This window comes from Rosa chinensis, chromosome 3 (genome assembly GCF_002994745.2).
Source record: "Rosa chinensis cultivar Old Blush chromosome 3, RchiOBHm-V2, whole genome shotgun sequence".
In the NCBI taxonomy this organism is placed as follows: Eukaryota; Viridiplantae; Streptophyta; class Magnoliopsida; order Rosales; family Rosaceae; genus Rosa; species Rosa chinensis.
In genome coordinates this window covers 9926614-9942393 of record NC_037090.1, presented here as the reverse complement: position 1 = coordinate 9942393, position 15780 = coordinate 9926614, and the positions used below count along the sequence as shown (strand labels likewise).

Genomic DNA, 15780 nt, shown 5'->3' with positions numbered 1-15780 from the left:
AAAGGAGAAGAAGAAGGAGGGTACATGACGGGGATCGATAAAGGCCAGGTGGAAAGTTTAAAATTGGCACAAACTTTCTACGGATAGTTTTTCCCAAACCGAATAAGCCACTAACACTTCGCCGTGTGGCTAAACAAGGACTAATTGCAATATTTCTACGGATAGTTTTTCTGTAACAATGTTTTAACCCAATAATTCAATGAGGTGAATTTGCTCTAAGACATCAATTCTTTTGAAAAATGCAAAAAAGAAAAAAGAAAAAAAGAATCGTCGACAGCAGGATTCGAACCTGCGCAGGCAAAGCCCAACAGATTTCGAGTCTGTCTCCTTAACCACTCGGACATATCGACTCTCTTGGGAAAGAAGACATGAAATAAATATTTATATATAATTAATATCACTAAACATAAATTTTCGCGCTAGAGACTGCAAGCAGCCCTAAATTCAAAACCAAATCCCTAGACTTTAATTTGAAAAAAGAAAAAGAAAAACTGGGACCAAGCTCTCCGCTGCCGGCGAATCTCAGATCAATAATGGCGGACGCTTCTGGAACACTCGACATCCAGTGGCTGATCTCCAACAGCGACGACCTTGTGCGGGTCTTGAAGGACCCCAGAGACCTCAACCACTTGACCCACTGCCTCCAAAACTCCCAAGCCCTCCGCTCCTCCTCCGATTCCGATTTCGCCGAAGCTCACAACTTGCTCCGAGGTCCCTTTCTTCACTTCACTTCTCTCTCACTACCTTAGGATTTTTAGTTTATAAGCATTCACAGCGACCTCCATCTCAATTTGTACGGCTTTGTAATGGTGCTCATTGAAAGCATAGATTGCTTACGTGGACTGAGTAGTTCTTGTGTGGAAGCAGATTATGAGAAGAAGTTAGATGCTTGCAAGAAGAAAACCGAGGAGGCGAAAACCGAGGCGGTTGCTGATGAGGAATTGGAGCTTCTTCAGAGAGAATTGGATGAGGGCGTTCGACAGGAGCATTTGCTTATGGAGGAGCTGAGATAAGTGTACCATTCAGTAGTGCGTTTCTTTGAGATTAATTGATTTTAGGTTGAGGCCCCATGGTTACTGATTTGGTTTGCTTTTCTTTATCAGCACAGTTATCGGCGGCGAGATGGATGATTTGGAAGGCCAAAGGGTTGCGGTTTTGGAAAAGAAGAAAATGTTGAAGAAACAGAAGCAGGATGAGTTCAGGGCGCAGTAAGTACTGATGAGTTTGATGCTAGTGCTATATGGTTTCTCTCTTATGTACTGAATCTTCTTGCATAAGTTTCAACATTCATCATTCATCAAATTACAGCTGTAGTCATGAAGTGGCTTGTTTTGAGTGTTCTTTTACTCACGAGATGTGACAGACTGACAAATCATTTCTACATTTCCGTCAATGAACTGTTGGGTTCTCTTATATGCAGGAGGAAGCTTTCTATGTATGCTTCTGTTACAAATATTATACCAAACCTGGATGATCAGTCAAGAGTCATGGGCTGTATCCTTTGCAACATCTTACTTAGTAGTTATCACATACATATAATATCTGTATTCAATAAATCATTCATTTGTTTATTCACTTTTCTACTGTGCAATAATTCTTAGTAAATCTGATGGGTTGTTAGTATTGCAATGAACTTGTTCTCCTTAAGCCATAAATTACAGATATTGTGGATAGAGATACAAAAGCGGTACAGAACTTTGAAATTGATGCAGAGAAGGTGACTGCCTATGAAACATGTAATAGCATTTGGAAGATGATAACTCCATAATAGATATTTCAGATTTCCCCCTGAGATAGTTTGTATAATATTGTGCAATATTGTTTTTTTGATTCATCTGTGTTTCTGGAGAAGTAATCTTTTGACAGTTTGTAATTTAGAATTGTAACGTACACATTTAAAGCTGATTATTGAGAATCTTGTTGGTGCGATTTTGGAGTTGTTTTGGAACAGTTGTTACTTATGTTTAAGTTACACAATTTTGATATATTGGAGGACAAAAGAAATTGTGTTAGTTAGCCAACACAGTTTAACTTGTAACTTTGATTTGCCTGGATATAGTCTCCAACCTACTCATCAAACTAATCAGGGCCAGATAACGATGCTCTGGCCCTTGGTTTGAGGATAGTGGCTGTGTCCGTTTGTGTGAGTTGAATACTACTAAAACACTACTGAAGACAGGATGGTCTCCATTTGTTGTGCCAAAAGTTTGAAGGTACTACACTGAAGCTACATGTAGCATGCATATATATACATATAGCTGTGGCACATTGAAATTTGACTTGAATGTTACTTGCTGTGGCAATCACCTGTATTTCTTCTCATTTTAGCTAAATGTGTTGAGAGATGACTAATCTCATGCTCATAAAGTCATTTAGTTGGCAATTGGAGTGTGATAGTGGATGACTGGATAATTGTATGGCATCTTCGCGTTGGCAGGTGCAGCTTGTTGGTGATTGAAACTGCACTAAGAAGGCCATTAAGTCGAAATATAAAAGGCAATGGTCTTTGTCTCCAGCAAACCTTCAAGTGGGTAAGCAGTTTTGCCAAATTAAGGGTAGGACACTCATTTCCCTGTTTCTTTATGTTCATCTCTTTCAACTTCATTTATCTTTTTCTTTTTTTTTCCTTCTTGTTTTACTTCTGTTTTGTTTTTTTTATCCCCACCCCTAGCCACTCCACATCTTTTTCAGTTTCCCAAACTGGTGCTAAAATTGGACGTGGTATAAGTGCCAGTTTGCATTATATTTTTAGCCTTGACTTGTCCAACCATTGCATTAAAGAATCAGAACTATCTATTTTCGTTGATCATGCATATGAATATTGCATCATTGCAACTCAGCAAGCAGTCATGTAAATCAAGTCAAAATATTGTTTGCATTTTTTCTGGGTGCACTTCACATTAGGTATGCAAAGAAGACAAAAGTGAGCAAAGCTACGTAGCTTAGAAGTTTTAAGAGACATTTTATAATCCACCTACTATAGTTATAATTTTAGAGAGGCCTGTGGATACACATCATAATCCTTCTATATTTGGTAACTGATGGGATATATAGATAATGAATTACTCAAACTTCAACAAGAAAATGACTGGTGATTAAATCTAGTATTCACTGCCTCAAAGGTTCAAGTCCATCCATTTTGGTTGCACTGACTCAATCGATGATTGAAATCTGTATTTGGTAGTACTAGATCATAAGACTAACCCAGAAACTTACCTTGTTGAAACTGTTTTTTTTAGACCAGGTAGATACAATTTGTTGTACCACTTTACTGTAGCCTGATTTACAAATCATTCAAGTCCCACCAAATGACTGCATGTCATGGTGCTGTTGAACTTCACTCTTGGGTGTATTTGGGAGTGATTTTGATACTGTAGTTCTGCTGGACAGTTCCGAAAAGGACCTACTTCCTCTATACTCGGTTAAACACCCTTTAAAGTTCACATTTTTATCAAATTAGTGGAAAACATACTTGTACGTGTGGTCATGAATGATCTTGTTATTATACTTAATGCACAGATGAGAGACTGACAATTCACTTCCAGTATGGTCTCCACTACAAGTATGTTTCAAGACCACAACTACAAGCAGGGTTTCTACTAATTAGATGAACACATGAGCTCTAAAGGGTGTTTAACTTCCAGATTTTCATCAAGGAAACATTAATTTCAAATCTTGGTTTTAGTTCTATGGAGGACTATTGCATGATAGAACCGTACCATTTCTTGTTCAGATCATGATGCTTTAGGAATAAGGAAACATCTCTCTGTATGCTGTACTAGAAATTATGAAGCAGGTGATTAAAATGTCTTATAGCCCAATTTAGTTTTATTTGATACATATAGTTGTTGAACTGACATTACCTCACCAAAACTAATCATATCAAAACACTGCATCTAAGCTTGTATATTATTTAGAAGTCTAGTTGATTAGGAAAGCTGCACAGGACATAAGGTGCAGCAGATAATAATATATATGCAAGCGGGTTGAGTTTGACTTTTTAGCTGAGCTGAAGATAGGTGTTGTGCAAGCCGATGGTTTAGGATGGCCTTGGTAAGCCTCACAGACGTAGCTTACAAAGTTCTTGTAGTCCTGCATACAGATATTTAGATTTTATTACTTTGTCTGTGTGTGTGAGAGAAAAAGAAAGAGAGATGGAGAGTTGGAATTCACATAGTATAGTGGTCGCTTATTGATGACAACCCATGGCACATTTGTATGAGGAGGATCTAGGTGCTTTGTTTCATTAGCGTATCGTAGTAGAAGCTGCATGATTTAATATTTTGAATTTGTTGTTGATCAGCAATAGAGTTTGGGAACATGTATATACATATGCATACATATGTGAGAAATTCAACATGTACTAACAAGAACAAACAAAATGCAGTAAACTAATACTGTAAACCTTTTTCGCATATCCGCTTTTGTAGCAATTTGAGACAGGTTTGTCACTCAGCATCGTTATTTTAGAACATGATTTCCATGCATCTTCTTTTAACTGTAATCGTCCCAAGTTTTGCCATGCAACACAGTGAATAAATTTGAAATGTTTATTCTGCATCACAGTTAAAGAGATGATGAAGTAAGAACAAACTTACTGTTGTCATATCCTTGAAACTGTGTTAGCTATCATATCCTTCTCACTATTGCAACCTTTTGTGTAAGATCATGGTAGTTTCTTTGACAAATTTTAATCATGTCGTTACAGGTTATACTGGGAAAGTGGGAAAGACTAAACAGAAACAAAATTCAGCTTTTGTTTATGGTGCAAAAGAGAAACAGTATTGCAGATAGGTTACGTTTACTTGTAAAGAAGCTTACCACATCCGGCCAGATGCTGATTACACAAGCTTCTATACTGTTCAAGTAGCATTCAGCTGGGCCATCCTGCAGGGCATATACATATGAAATACCATGTCAACAAACCATAAAAAGAAAGAAAAAAAGATGAGGAAGGTGGGAATTATGACCTGGCAACTGATGGTGTTGTTAGGTTCTTGGATGTAAGCATTTCCAGATGGTACTAGACGGAGGTTGATAATGTGCATGAGTTCCAGCTCAAATGCCTTTGGAAGCTCATATACAATGAATTCCTCACAGTACGGGCTAAGAGTGTCATAATATATAGTTAGGTTAACTTTCTGAGAAGAGCAATTGTATTCCGTACGAGACAGAGCATTGGTGCAGAGCGAGAGCAAAGCTGTTAGAACAGTGATGGAGAAGAACTTATGAGAAGCCATTAATTACTTATCACTGCTTGCTTTTTACCAGTTTGTACTGAAGTCTACACTTATATAGCAGTTGGCCACATATGAGTTGAGCTGTATAAGTCATCTTTCTTTACTCTCACTTTAGAAAATTAAACATGTTGAGAGATGATGACTCTTCATACAGTGCTTTTCAAAATCAAAGTAGGATGCCATTTTCCCTCTCCGCTTTTTCTATGTTGATCTCTTTCAATCCTCTACTAGAGGATCCTAAAATTGGAAATGGAGTAACTCATGGTGGTATACTGACTAATTTCTATGACTTTATTTCAAAACGAGATACTTCTTTTTGAAGGAATCGCCCTTTACTATAAATTTACAGAGTCCGTGCAATTGCAAATCACAACCCTTTTTTTTTTTTTTTGAAATGACATCCCTTTTGTAATCGGCTAGAGTTGCTGTTGCTGTCTAGACATTAGTGACTCAAGTAAGCCATGCATTGATAAAATCCAAAAGAATATAGCCTCCTCTATGTCTTCATGATTCAACCTTCCATTTTTCTCATTCTTGTGACTTCTCCTACTTTTCCTCTATTAGAGTGCTCTCCTTGTTGTAAATAGAGATTATGTAAAATTTATAATAGAATGAATCAATTTATTAACATAAATGTTATACATGTTAAAGTAAAATGATAATTGAAATTGGTCTACTCATTTCATTACATAATCCCTTTATATAGGGATAGAATTACAACGGAAATATCAATTACATTAAATACATTGAATGCTGATTGATCTATAACTGTGTTGATTAATGGTAATCACTGATTCCTTGATTCCCTCTCCGTCAGTCTCTTTGACGAAGGCACATAATCTATTTTTCCTTTAACACTCCCCCTTGTGCCAAGTCAAAGACGAAGTGGTGCATGAGTTGTTGCCTCACTAAAAACCTTGCCAAGTTACAATAAAAACCCTGTGGGACAAAAAAAATAAATAAACCTTGGTCGAAGGAAAAGAGCACAATGCACCTTCTACATTTGAGTATGACATGTGTGTGTTAGACTCCTCCTGACGTCTACACCTCCCCCTGATACTTACATTAATCATGGGAGCTTGGAAAGTCTTCGCATTCCTATGCTTTTCACATGTTTCTCAAATATGGCCTTAGGCAATAATTTGGTGAACAAATCTGCCATATTCTCCTTAGACCTTACTTGATTCACTTGAATCTTGAAGAGAGCCTGTTGTTGCTGATTGTAGAAAAACTTTGGCGATATGTGTTTTGTATTATCACCCTTGATATATCCTAGCTTCATCTGTTCGATGCAAGCTGCATTATCTTCATAAATGCAAGTAGACTCTTTAGTGGTAGAACTCAAACCACTAGTCCCTCGAATATGTGTAATGATAGCTCTTAACCATATACACTCACGAACCGCCTCATGTAGAGCAATGATCTTTGGGTGGTTCGAGGAGGTAGCCTCAGGGGTTTGCTTGGTTGATCTCCAAGATATCGCCGTGTTCCCAATGGTAAATACATAACCAGTTTGGAAACGACCTTTATGTGGGTCAGAGAGGTACCCAGTATCAGCAAAACCAACCAAAACGTCATTTGGCGTTTCGATGTAGGGAGTGGCGCTTTCACCATCAACATTTCCTTTAGGGATTGCAGTTTCATATGCGGTCCCTCTTGTCTCTCTGTAGGGAAAGAACAGTCCCAAGTCAATGGTTCTTTTTAGGTATCGGAAAATGTTTTTGATACCATTCCAATGATGCTGTGTTGGCGCTGAGCTAAATCTAGCTAACAAGTTCACTGAGAATGCAATGCCTGGTCTAGTACATTAGGCTAGGTACAATAATGCGCCTATTGCACTTAGATAGGGAATTTCAGCTCCCAACACCTCTTCGTCATCTTCCTTTGGACGAAATGGATCTTTCCTTGCATCCAAGCTTTGACCGATCATGGGAGTGCTAGTAAGATGTGCTTTGTCCATGTTATATCTCCTAACTTTTGGACATACGCAGACTGGTGGATTAGTATTCCACAAACTCTGTGTTCTAGTTCAAGGCCTAAATAGAATAGAGTTTTCCCAAGATCCTTCATCTCAAATTCGGATTTCAAGTAGCTCGCGGTTTCTCTTATTTCATCAAGAGTACCTATTATGTTCATATCATCGACATATACAGCTACAATTGCAAATCCGGAACTTGTTTTCTTTATGAATACGCAGGGGCATACTTCATCATTCTTATATCCCTTCCCAATCAAGTAGTCACTTAGACGGGTATGCCACATCCGCCCGGATTGTTTCAATCCGTAAAGTGAGCGTTTCAACTTAATTGCAAACGCACTTTGTGGTTTAGAGTCACTTGACTTGGGTAATGTAAGGCCATCAGGCACTTTTCATATATATCTCTAAATCTAGATCTCCATAGAAATATGCAGTAACCACATCCATGAGCTGCATTTCCAGTCCTTCGGAAATTACTAAGCTAACTAAGTAGCAGAACGTTATAACGTCCATTACGGGAGAGTATGTCTCCTCGTAGTCAATTCCAGGGCGTTGTGAGAAACCTTGCGCCACAAGGCGAGCCTTGTACCTCAGGACTTCATCCTTCTCATTACGCTTTCTGACAAAGACTCATTTATGTCCTACAGGCTTTACACTTGGTGGGGTTAGCACTACCAGACCAAATACCTGTCTCTTTGTCAGAGAATCTAATTCTGCCTGGATTGTTTCATTCCATTTAGGCCAATCTGCTCTTTGTTGACATTTTGCAACAGAGCGTGGTTCGATATCATCGTGCTATATGATTCCTTAAGCAACAGTATATATCATCAATGTGTATGGAAGATCTTTCTATCAACTCATACGCACTCTCATAATCCTCTGAGATTTCTTTGTTCTCTGGAATCATTTTTAACACAGGAGCGTCCTCCAGTATTAATTCATGGACATAACTATAATCAGAGACAATCTCACGAGAGGGATTTTATACATTGATGATTGGTTTGTGCCTTACTCACCCTCTTCTTCCTTGGGTGAGTGTCAATCGAACCAAGTGACCTCCCCTTCTTCCTTGAGGAGCCACGGCCTCAACCACACCTCCACTAAGTGCGGTTGCAGTGCCTCTATCCGCGGCACCATGCCCCTTGTTGGAGACTTCTAACCTTGCAGGCACATTTGCAGCTGGTAATGTGATCTCGTCACTTTTGTGATATCAGTAAACGCATCAGGCATCGAATCTGCTACGTTCTGAAGATCGATTATTCTTTTCACTTCACTTTCACTTTGTGAAGTGCGGGGATCAAAATGAGACGGAGTGGGGACAGACCACGACAATTCCTGTCGTTCCCTTGGAAAATCCTTTTTCCTATCTCCCCCTAACGACGGGAAGACTGTCTCATCAAAGTGACAATTCGCAAATCTAGCAATAGAGAGATCGCCTGTCAAGGGTTCCAAATAGCGGATAATTGTTGGGGATTCGTATCCAACATAAATACTTAATCGTCTCTGAGGACCCATTGTAGTGCGCTGTGGGGGCGCAATAGGCACATATACTGCGCAACCAAATATGCGTAAGTGTGAAATGTCAGGCTCATATCCAGTTACCAACTGGTACGCAGAAAATGGTTGGCTAGTAGTGGGTCTGAAACGAATGAGTAAAGCTGCGTGCAATATTGCATAACCCCATGCAGATATAGGCAGGTTGGTGCGCATAACCAATGCCCTAGCCACCATCTGTAGCCTTTTGATGGTGGTTTCTGCGAGACCATTTTGTGTATGCACATGGGGTACAGGATGCTCTGCATCGATCCAAATAGATATGCAATAATCATCAAATGCTTTTGATGTAAACTCTCCAGCATTATTAAGCCTTATAGACTTGATAGGGTGATAAGGGTGATGAGCCCTTAAACGTATAATCTGTGCTAGGAGTATTGCAGCATTTCTTGTGAACAATAAAACGACATGTGACTAGATTGTCGAAGCATCCACCAGAACCATAAAGTACTTGAATGGTCAGCATTCTGGATGGATAGGTCCACAGACATTTTTTTGTATCCTTTGTAAGAATGGAATGTTTTGTTTTGTATCTTTAGCATAGGAAGGTCTCGATCCTGTTTTTGCTAAAGAGCAGGCTTTGCAAAACGAGTGATGTGCCTTTGAAATAGTCAATGAGGCATAATGGGAGGGAGGTAGTGCTTCTGGTACTTCAGAAGGCAATGACTGCATTTGAGCAATACTAGAACCGACACCTTTCAGTGTGGCGGATTTTTCTCCCATTTTTCACTCAAAAGGAGGGATGTCCGTGTGAGTTCTTTAAAAATATGGATCATCATGTCACGATCTCGGTGCCATAGGCGGTCATGCAAAAGCCTGTATGAGTCAGTGTCCCACATTTCATTGTTGGTGACTGTATATGATTCAATGATCCGAATCGTAGTGAGGTACAGTCCACTAGATTGACTCATAAGTTTCTCTAAGATGTGTTTCCTTCCACAGTCATTAGATGTAATATCAAGGTATTTAGTTCCATTCTCACGGTGTGTTTTTACATGATAACCGTTGGCACAAATAGCTTTGAAACTTTAACAAGGTTCGATTAGCTCTTGGTGCATACAGAGCGTCTTTGACTTTAAATATATCTCAGATTCTTTAGAGTATTTCTATTTTAATAGAATGATAATCTTTTCATTCTAATAATAATTTTTTCTCTAGATGTATTGCTTTACATCTTTATATTGCAATTTCGAACCATGTAAATATGTGTAGTAAATAAATTTGAAAAAATTCAGTGCTTCAGAATAAAATTTAAAATTTATTAATAAGCCAACGATAATCAAATCAAGGTCTTGTTCTAATTCATCAAACCATTATTGAAATAAACTTTAAGACCAAGTAATAGTCTAATTAAAAATGAGGCATTATGCCTTCACAACTGTTTTTGGAAAATAGATAAAGCAGGTCAGTCAAAAACTAGTGCATCCATTGACTGAGCAAGTTCCTTGTTGCCATTGAGGTATGCAATTGTGAGGTTGACATCTGGGTCATGGCCTATTTTTTCCATATAGTGAGTTTCTTGTTCTTTAGACTCCCTATACCTCTTGTAATTGGCTACTACTATGTTGCTTGCTTGGCAATTCTTGTACCAGTGCCCAATGACTCCACACCTATAGCATGGTTCATTGCCAACTCTATCCTATTTGACTGAAGAGTTCTTAGGTGCCTTTTTCACCTTGTTTCCATCACCTCCACGTCCCTTTCCACGTAGTGCATTGTTGCCACGTGGGTAGGGATCAGCACGTCCAAACCCCTTTGCATTGGAATTCTTTCCACCTTTTATTTTTCCATAATTAGCCTCTGAAATTTTCTTTGCCCCAGTGGGCCTAGCATTGTTGTTCAAGAGATCCTCATTTTGCCTCTCAGCCACTTGCAGTAGGCTGATCAACTTATTGAAGGTTGTGATTCTTTTGTTGTCATACCCCAGCCTATACTTGTCCGCTAGCATAAACGCTGAAGTAGGAAAGGTGGAAAGAGTCTTGTAGATCATATCATCTTCTGTGATTTCCCTTCCACAGAAATTAAGACGTGCCTTTAAGCGCAACATGTCCTTGTTGAAGTCATTGACCTTTTTATAGTCAAGCAAGCAGATTCCATTCCACTGAATAGCTAGTTCTGGGAGCAAAGTGTCATGAATGTTCCCAAAACGTCCCTTAAGGGCATCCCACAATTCTTTGGGTGTCTTCAACTGAAGGTACTCCCAGCGTAGGCTAGGATCAATATGTCGCCTCAGAAACATTAATGCATCTGCTTTCACCTTATTAGATAGTTCATCATCTTTTGGGTCAGTAATGGTGGCGGTGTAGTCTTTTGCCACAAAGACAGTTTCTACATCGAAAACCTAACGGTGGTACTCAAGTCCTTCTGAGTCCAAAATGTCAAACTCAGGTTGGGTTGGATCAGTCATCTACATAAAACAAGAGAGAAGATATAAATTACGCAGTCATAAAGACATCCACGTAAATTATTTTCCAAAAATGTGAATTAGATTTCAAGACCAAGATTCCTAATGGTCACATTTTTTTTTCTTTCGATGCTATGTGAAAATGCTTTATCACAGTAAGTGTGTATGGATAATGCGCATGAATTTTCGTTATCATGGCAAAACGGAATTGATATGTTGCATTCTAAAAATAATCATAGCATATATAAAAATAAAGTAAATGGCATGTTCAAATTTCACAAATATACAACAAAATATATACTACACATAATAATTAGCAATAATATATCATGAGTAAAATAAATAAATAAAATCACGAAACATGCTTTAAATTTCATGATAAAAACATAAGCAATAAAATATAAAACATGCTAAACATATTTATAAATCATGCTTAAAGATAATCATATAAAACATAAATAACATGGCATGCTTGAAAAGATCAAAATTATCTAACTAAACATGCTTAATAATAAAATATAATAAAAGCATAAACAATAAAGTATAAAGGATGCTAAAAAAATTCTAATTATAAATAATGAAATATAGCATAGTATGAGATTAAATAAAAGAACATACTTGGTTTTGAAAAAATAAAACAATCCTAGCACACGCGAGTGTTGATGCAGGCGTGCGTAACGATGTTTTTTGGCTTGAGAAGAACAGGGCTGCTTCCTCTTGCAGAGCCACAAAACCTTGTTTTTTTTTTTTTTTGGGCAGCAGAGGCCTGCGTTTTTTATTTTATTTTGGGCCAGGTCTTTACTTTTGCCAGGGTCATGTTTTTTCGTGACTTTTTTTTTTTTGGATTGTTGTTGGGCCGGGTAACACCTTTTTTTTCGCGTCTTCCTCCTTCTGGTTTTCTTCTTTCTGATTTTCTCTTCTTTTTTTTTCGTCTTCTCCTTCTGGTTTGCAGACACGAGGATCTGCACAGTTGATATCGGAGCAGTGGTTTGCAGGCCCGAGGATCTGCACAAACGAGGGGCTACGTTGTTGGCTTGCTGGGGTCACGTCGCGGGCTTGCAGGGATCATGTTGCTGCTTGCGGTGGACTGCTGAGGTCGGTGTTGCAGGGGTGCGTTGCTGCTCGCGGTAGACTGACGCGGAAGCTGGCGTGGGGGCTGGGGTAGGCTCTGCAAGGCGGGCGCGGAGGCTGTTTGGTGTCCTGGGTGAGGTTGGAGGCCGGTGGGGGTTGACAGGGTCGAGGAAGGGGCTGCTTCACAGGGATTTTTTTTTTTTTTTTTTTTTTGAAATCGGCAGAGAAGAAGAAAAAGGGTTTTTGTTTTTGTTTTTTCGACGGGAGGAAGAAAGAAACTAGAGAACTAGTGTTTTTTTTTCTTAGCTATTTGCTCTGAGCTTGCTGATAACGTGTTAAAGAAAAATGATAATTGGAATTGGTCTACTCATTTCATTACATAATCCCTTTATATATGGATAGAATTACAACGGAAATATCAATTACATTAAATACATTGAATGCTGATTGATCTATAATTGTGCTGATTGATGGTAATCACTGATTCCTTGATTCCTTCTCCGTCAGTCTCTTTGACGAAGGCACATAATCTGTTTTTCCTTTAACAATACACCTACTCTTAAAAAAATTGAGATTTCCTAGTGTGATTGATTTTATCAATGATTGCTTTCCTTATGGTAAACCTCCGCTCACATATTCAATCACAGGCAACATACAAAGCACACTCTAGTGAATCAAAACCCTAATTGGCATCTAGGCGAATGAAGGTGCTGCATGTGAAAGGAAAGAGTGGTGATATCATCATCACAGGCAGCCCTTGTTGGACTAGGAATAGCCTCTATTCCCTCTAATAGTCAGCAAAGAGTGGTGATTCCATGACCAAAATCGAGGATCTCCCTGACCTGGTTTTGGTTGAAATCCTTTGTCGACTTCCTCCCACTAATAAACTCACTTTTCAGTGCAAATGTGCGTCCAAGCATTGGTTGAGTCTTCTCTCCAGATCTGATTCTTACTTTGCTGCTCGGTTTCAACGTCTGCAACTCGATGATCACAAGCTTGTTATAAGTACTTGTTGCCTCTGAAAATCACCTCGGCCTATACAGCCGAGGGATCAAGGAACAAATGTCCTTCTCGATGAATAGATGCGGAGAGTGCCAGCACATGGCCAGAAGGCCAAGTGTGCAACTGTAGGTGTAGTGGATGTAAATCTGACTTATCAAGCAATTGTTAGCCGAGGAAGGAACTTATTCTCGGCTGCGGTTTGATGCCTCTAGATTAAGGACTTGGTGGCTGAAGGTCGGGTGAGTTAGGTACGGTCGTGAGAGTGTGAGTAAATATAAGATTAATAGCTACTATGCGACTACGAACAGTAAATAGCACGATCAAACAAAGAAAGCATAAAGACAATAAGGAGCAAATAAAAGATGATAACAACGAAACTGAAATCTGGAATGGCTAAAAATTATCAACTATTGTTTGAAAGAAAACAAAGAGAATAGTTCAAAATCGATATAGGCTACAAGGAAAGTAAAGTAACTGAAATTGTAACTAGCAGAGCAAACTAATTAAGGAGCAAGCGGAAATTCTACCTAAGCAAAAGGTAAGACGAAAACAAGAAAAGCTTGATGGCTTGAGTTTCTGGAGTTGTGTGTGTTGTCTTCTGTCGATGCTTCTATTTATATCGGCTGCTTTGTGACTTGAACTGATCTCTTGACTCTTTGAAGTTGAGTGGAATTCGGCCTCCTCTTGGCTCAGTGACTCTATCTTGATTCGGCTTCAATACTTATCGTTGGCTGACTTGACGCTGGACTCTATCCGGATTGGCTTTGATGGACGTCATCAACGGCTGCAATTAATCTTGAAGTAGGCTATCTTGGATTGAACTCTCCTCATCGGCTGACATGAACATCAAGTCGATTGAAATACTACTTGATCAAATTTCATCTTTATCGCTTATCGGCCTCTCTGACAAGCGGCCATTATCTTTCTAAGTTGAGTTCGGATTGGAAACCAATTAGAGTATTGGCCAATGGGCTTTTAGATAATAAACCAATGACTACGGGCCGGCCAATAACCAATGGCCTAACTTTCGAAACCCTCTATCGGCCTAGTTTTTATGTGACTTGTCTTGGACCAGATGAATTGTCCAATTGTTCATCGGCCAACATTTCTGGCAATCGGCCCAATTACTTATTGAGCGGCAAACTGTAACTAGAAATTATTCAATAACTATGCACATTAGCTACGTCCGAGTGGTCATGCAAATGTGGGTACAAACATTGCCCCCCCCCCCCCCCCCCCCAAAGTTTCTTAAGCATCAGCGAATGTCGCTGAGTGGTTGAGAAATTTGAGTCATCTTGGCCCCGATCGACTTCCGAAAAACGTAGGTATATACATTCTCCATGACCTCCCTGACGGCTGGAACATACTTCCTTCGTCAAATGATGTTTCAGGACATCAACTTAAGCGTTACGCCCTCTCTCAATAATTTAACTAACCAAATGTATTGGCCGAATGAGATTTCGGAAAATCGGCTAAATTGGCGAACCAAATTTAATGGCCGAAATCCAAGTTGATAAGTTGGCCGCTATACCTATGCTCTAGTAAGTAAGTAACCAGACAACTTGAGAAAATGATATTTGAGTAGGGAAGGGAGTTGTTCGTTAGTAAGCCAAACCAAGTTAAGTAGGACAACACGGGAATATAACTTTTGGTGGCCAACAATTTAATAGATACATGGAAGCCAATGACTATTAATTTTCAAATCGGCCAACAGAAGAGTGAATAGGCATATTGGCTAACGAAGGCCAACAATTAATTTACTCGAGTGTGGCCGATTGATAGAACTAGAGTTGGCCAACACGTGAGAATGGCTCATGGAAGCCAATAAGTGAAAAATGAGAAGTATTAGCCAACAAACGAAAAATATCGCAAGAAATCCAATTTGCAGCTCAAGTTGGCCAACACATGAAAATTTTCAAATTGGCTAAGTAAGAGAGAGTAAGCAAAGTGGCTAGCAAAGGCCAATAAAGAACCCCATAAAGAGCTTATTTGAGTAGCCGATAATAAAACTTGAGTTGGCCATTAAATGAGAGAGCCAACACGTGAAAAAATGTCAAGGATTGGCCAACTCAAGTGAAGACATTACAAGAAAGCCAAGTTGTAGCTCATGTTGGCCAACACATGGAAATTTTCAAATTGGCTAATAAAGCTATTTCGGGTAAGCCAACAAATGAAAAAGTTCAAGTTGGCCAATAAGTGAGAAAATCCAAGTTGGCCAACAAAAGAGAGTAAGTCATCAAGGGAGACTATTTTCAAGTTGGCCAACTTGAGGGAGAGTAAGCCAACAAGGAATCTATTTTGAGTAAGCCAACAAATGAAAAACCTCAAGTTAGCCAATAAGTGAGAAAATCCAAGTTGGCCAACAAAAGAGAGTAAGCCATCAAGGGAGTCAATTGTCAAGTTGGCCAAACTGAGGGAGAGTAAGCCAACAAATGAAAAAAATATCACAAGAAACCAATTTGTTGCTCTTGTTGGCCAACACATGAAAAACCTTAAGTTGGCCATTAAATGAGTGGTAGTTGGAGCCAACA

General features: G+C 39.1%; 2 protein-coding genes and 1 non-coding gene across 3 annotated transcripts; 1 reads left to right on the top strand and 2 right to left on the bottom strand.

Annotated features, from left to right (window-relative positions):
- Positions 1-268: 268 nt before the first annotated feature.
- On the bottom strand, positions 269-350 carry TRNAS-CGA. Its single transcript has one exon. It is a non-coding gene; the product is annotated as a tRNA-Ser (tRNA).
- An 85-nt stretch (positions 351-435) lies between these two features.
- On the top strand, positions 436-1929 carry LOC112193593 (kinetochore protein SPC24 homolog). The gene is made up of 5 exons (XM_024333782.2): positions 436-711; positions 868-1009; positions 1107-1208; positions 1421-1494; positions 1662-1929. Exons 1-5 carry the CDS (start codon positions 534-536, stop codon positions 1766-1768), a joined length of 603 nt encoding a protein of 200 aa, XP_024189550.1. The 5' UTR covers positions 436-533; the 3' UTR covers positions 1769-1929.
- A 1761-nt stretch (positions 1930-3690) lies between these two features.
- On the bottom strand, positions 3691-5240 carry LOC121052263 (gamma-interferon-responsive lysosomal thiol protein-like). Its single transcript, XM_040516943.1, has 5 exons — positions 4971-5240; positions 4822-4887; positions 4406-4555; positions 4174-4266; positions 3691-4092 (listed from the first exon to the last, which is right to left on the bottom strand). The coding sequence occupies exons 1-5, from the start codon at positions 5238-5240 to the stop codon at positions 3922-3924; spliced, it is 750 nt and encodes a 249-aa protein (XP_040372877.1). The 3' UTR covers positions 3691-3921.
- Between the last annotated feature and the right edge of the window lie 10540 nt (positions 5241-15780).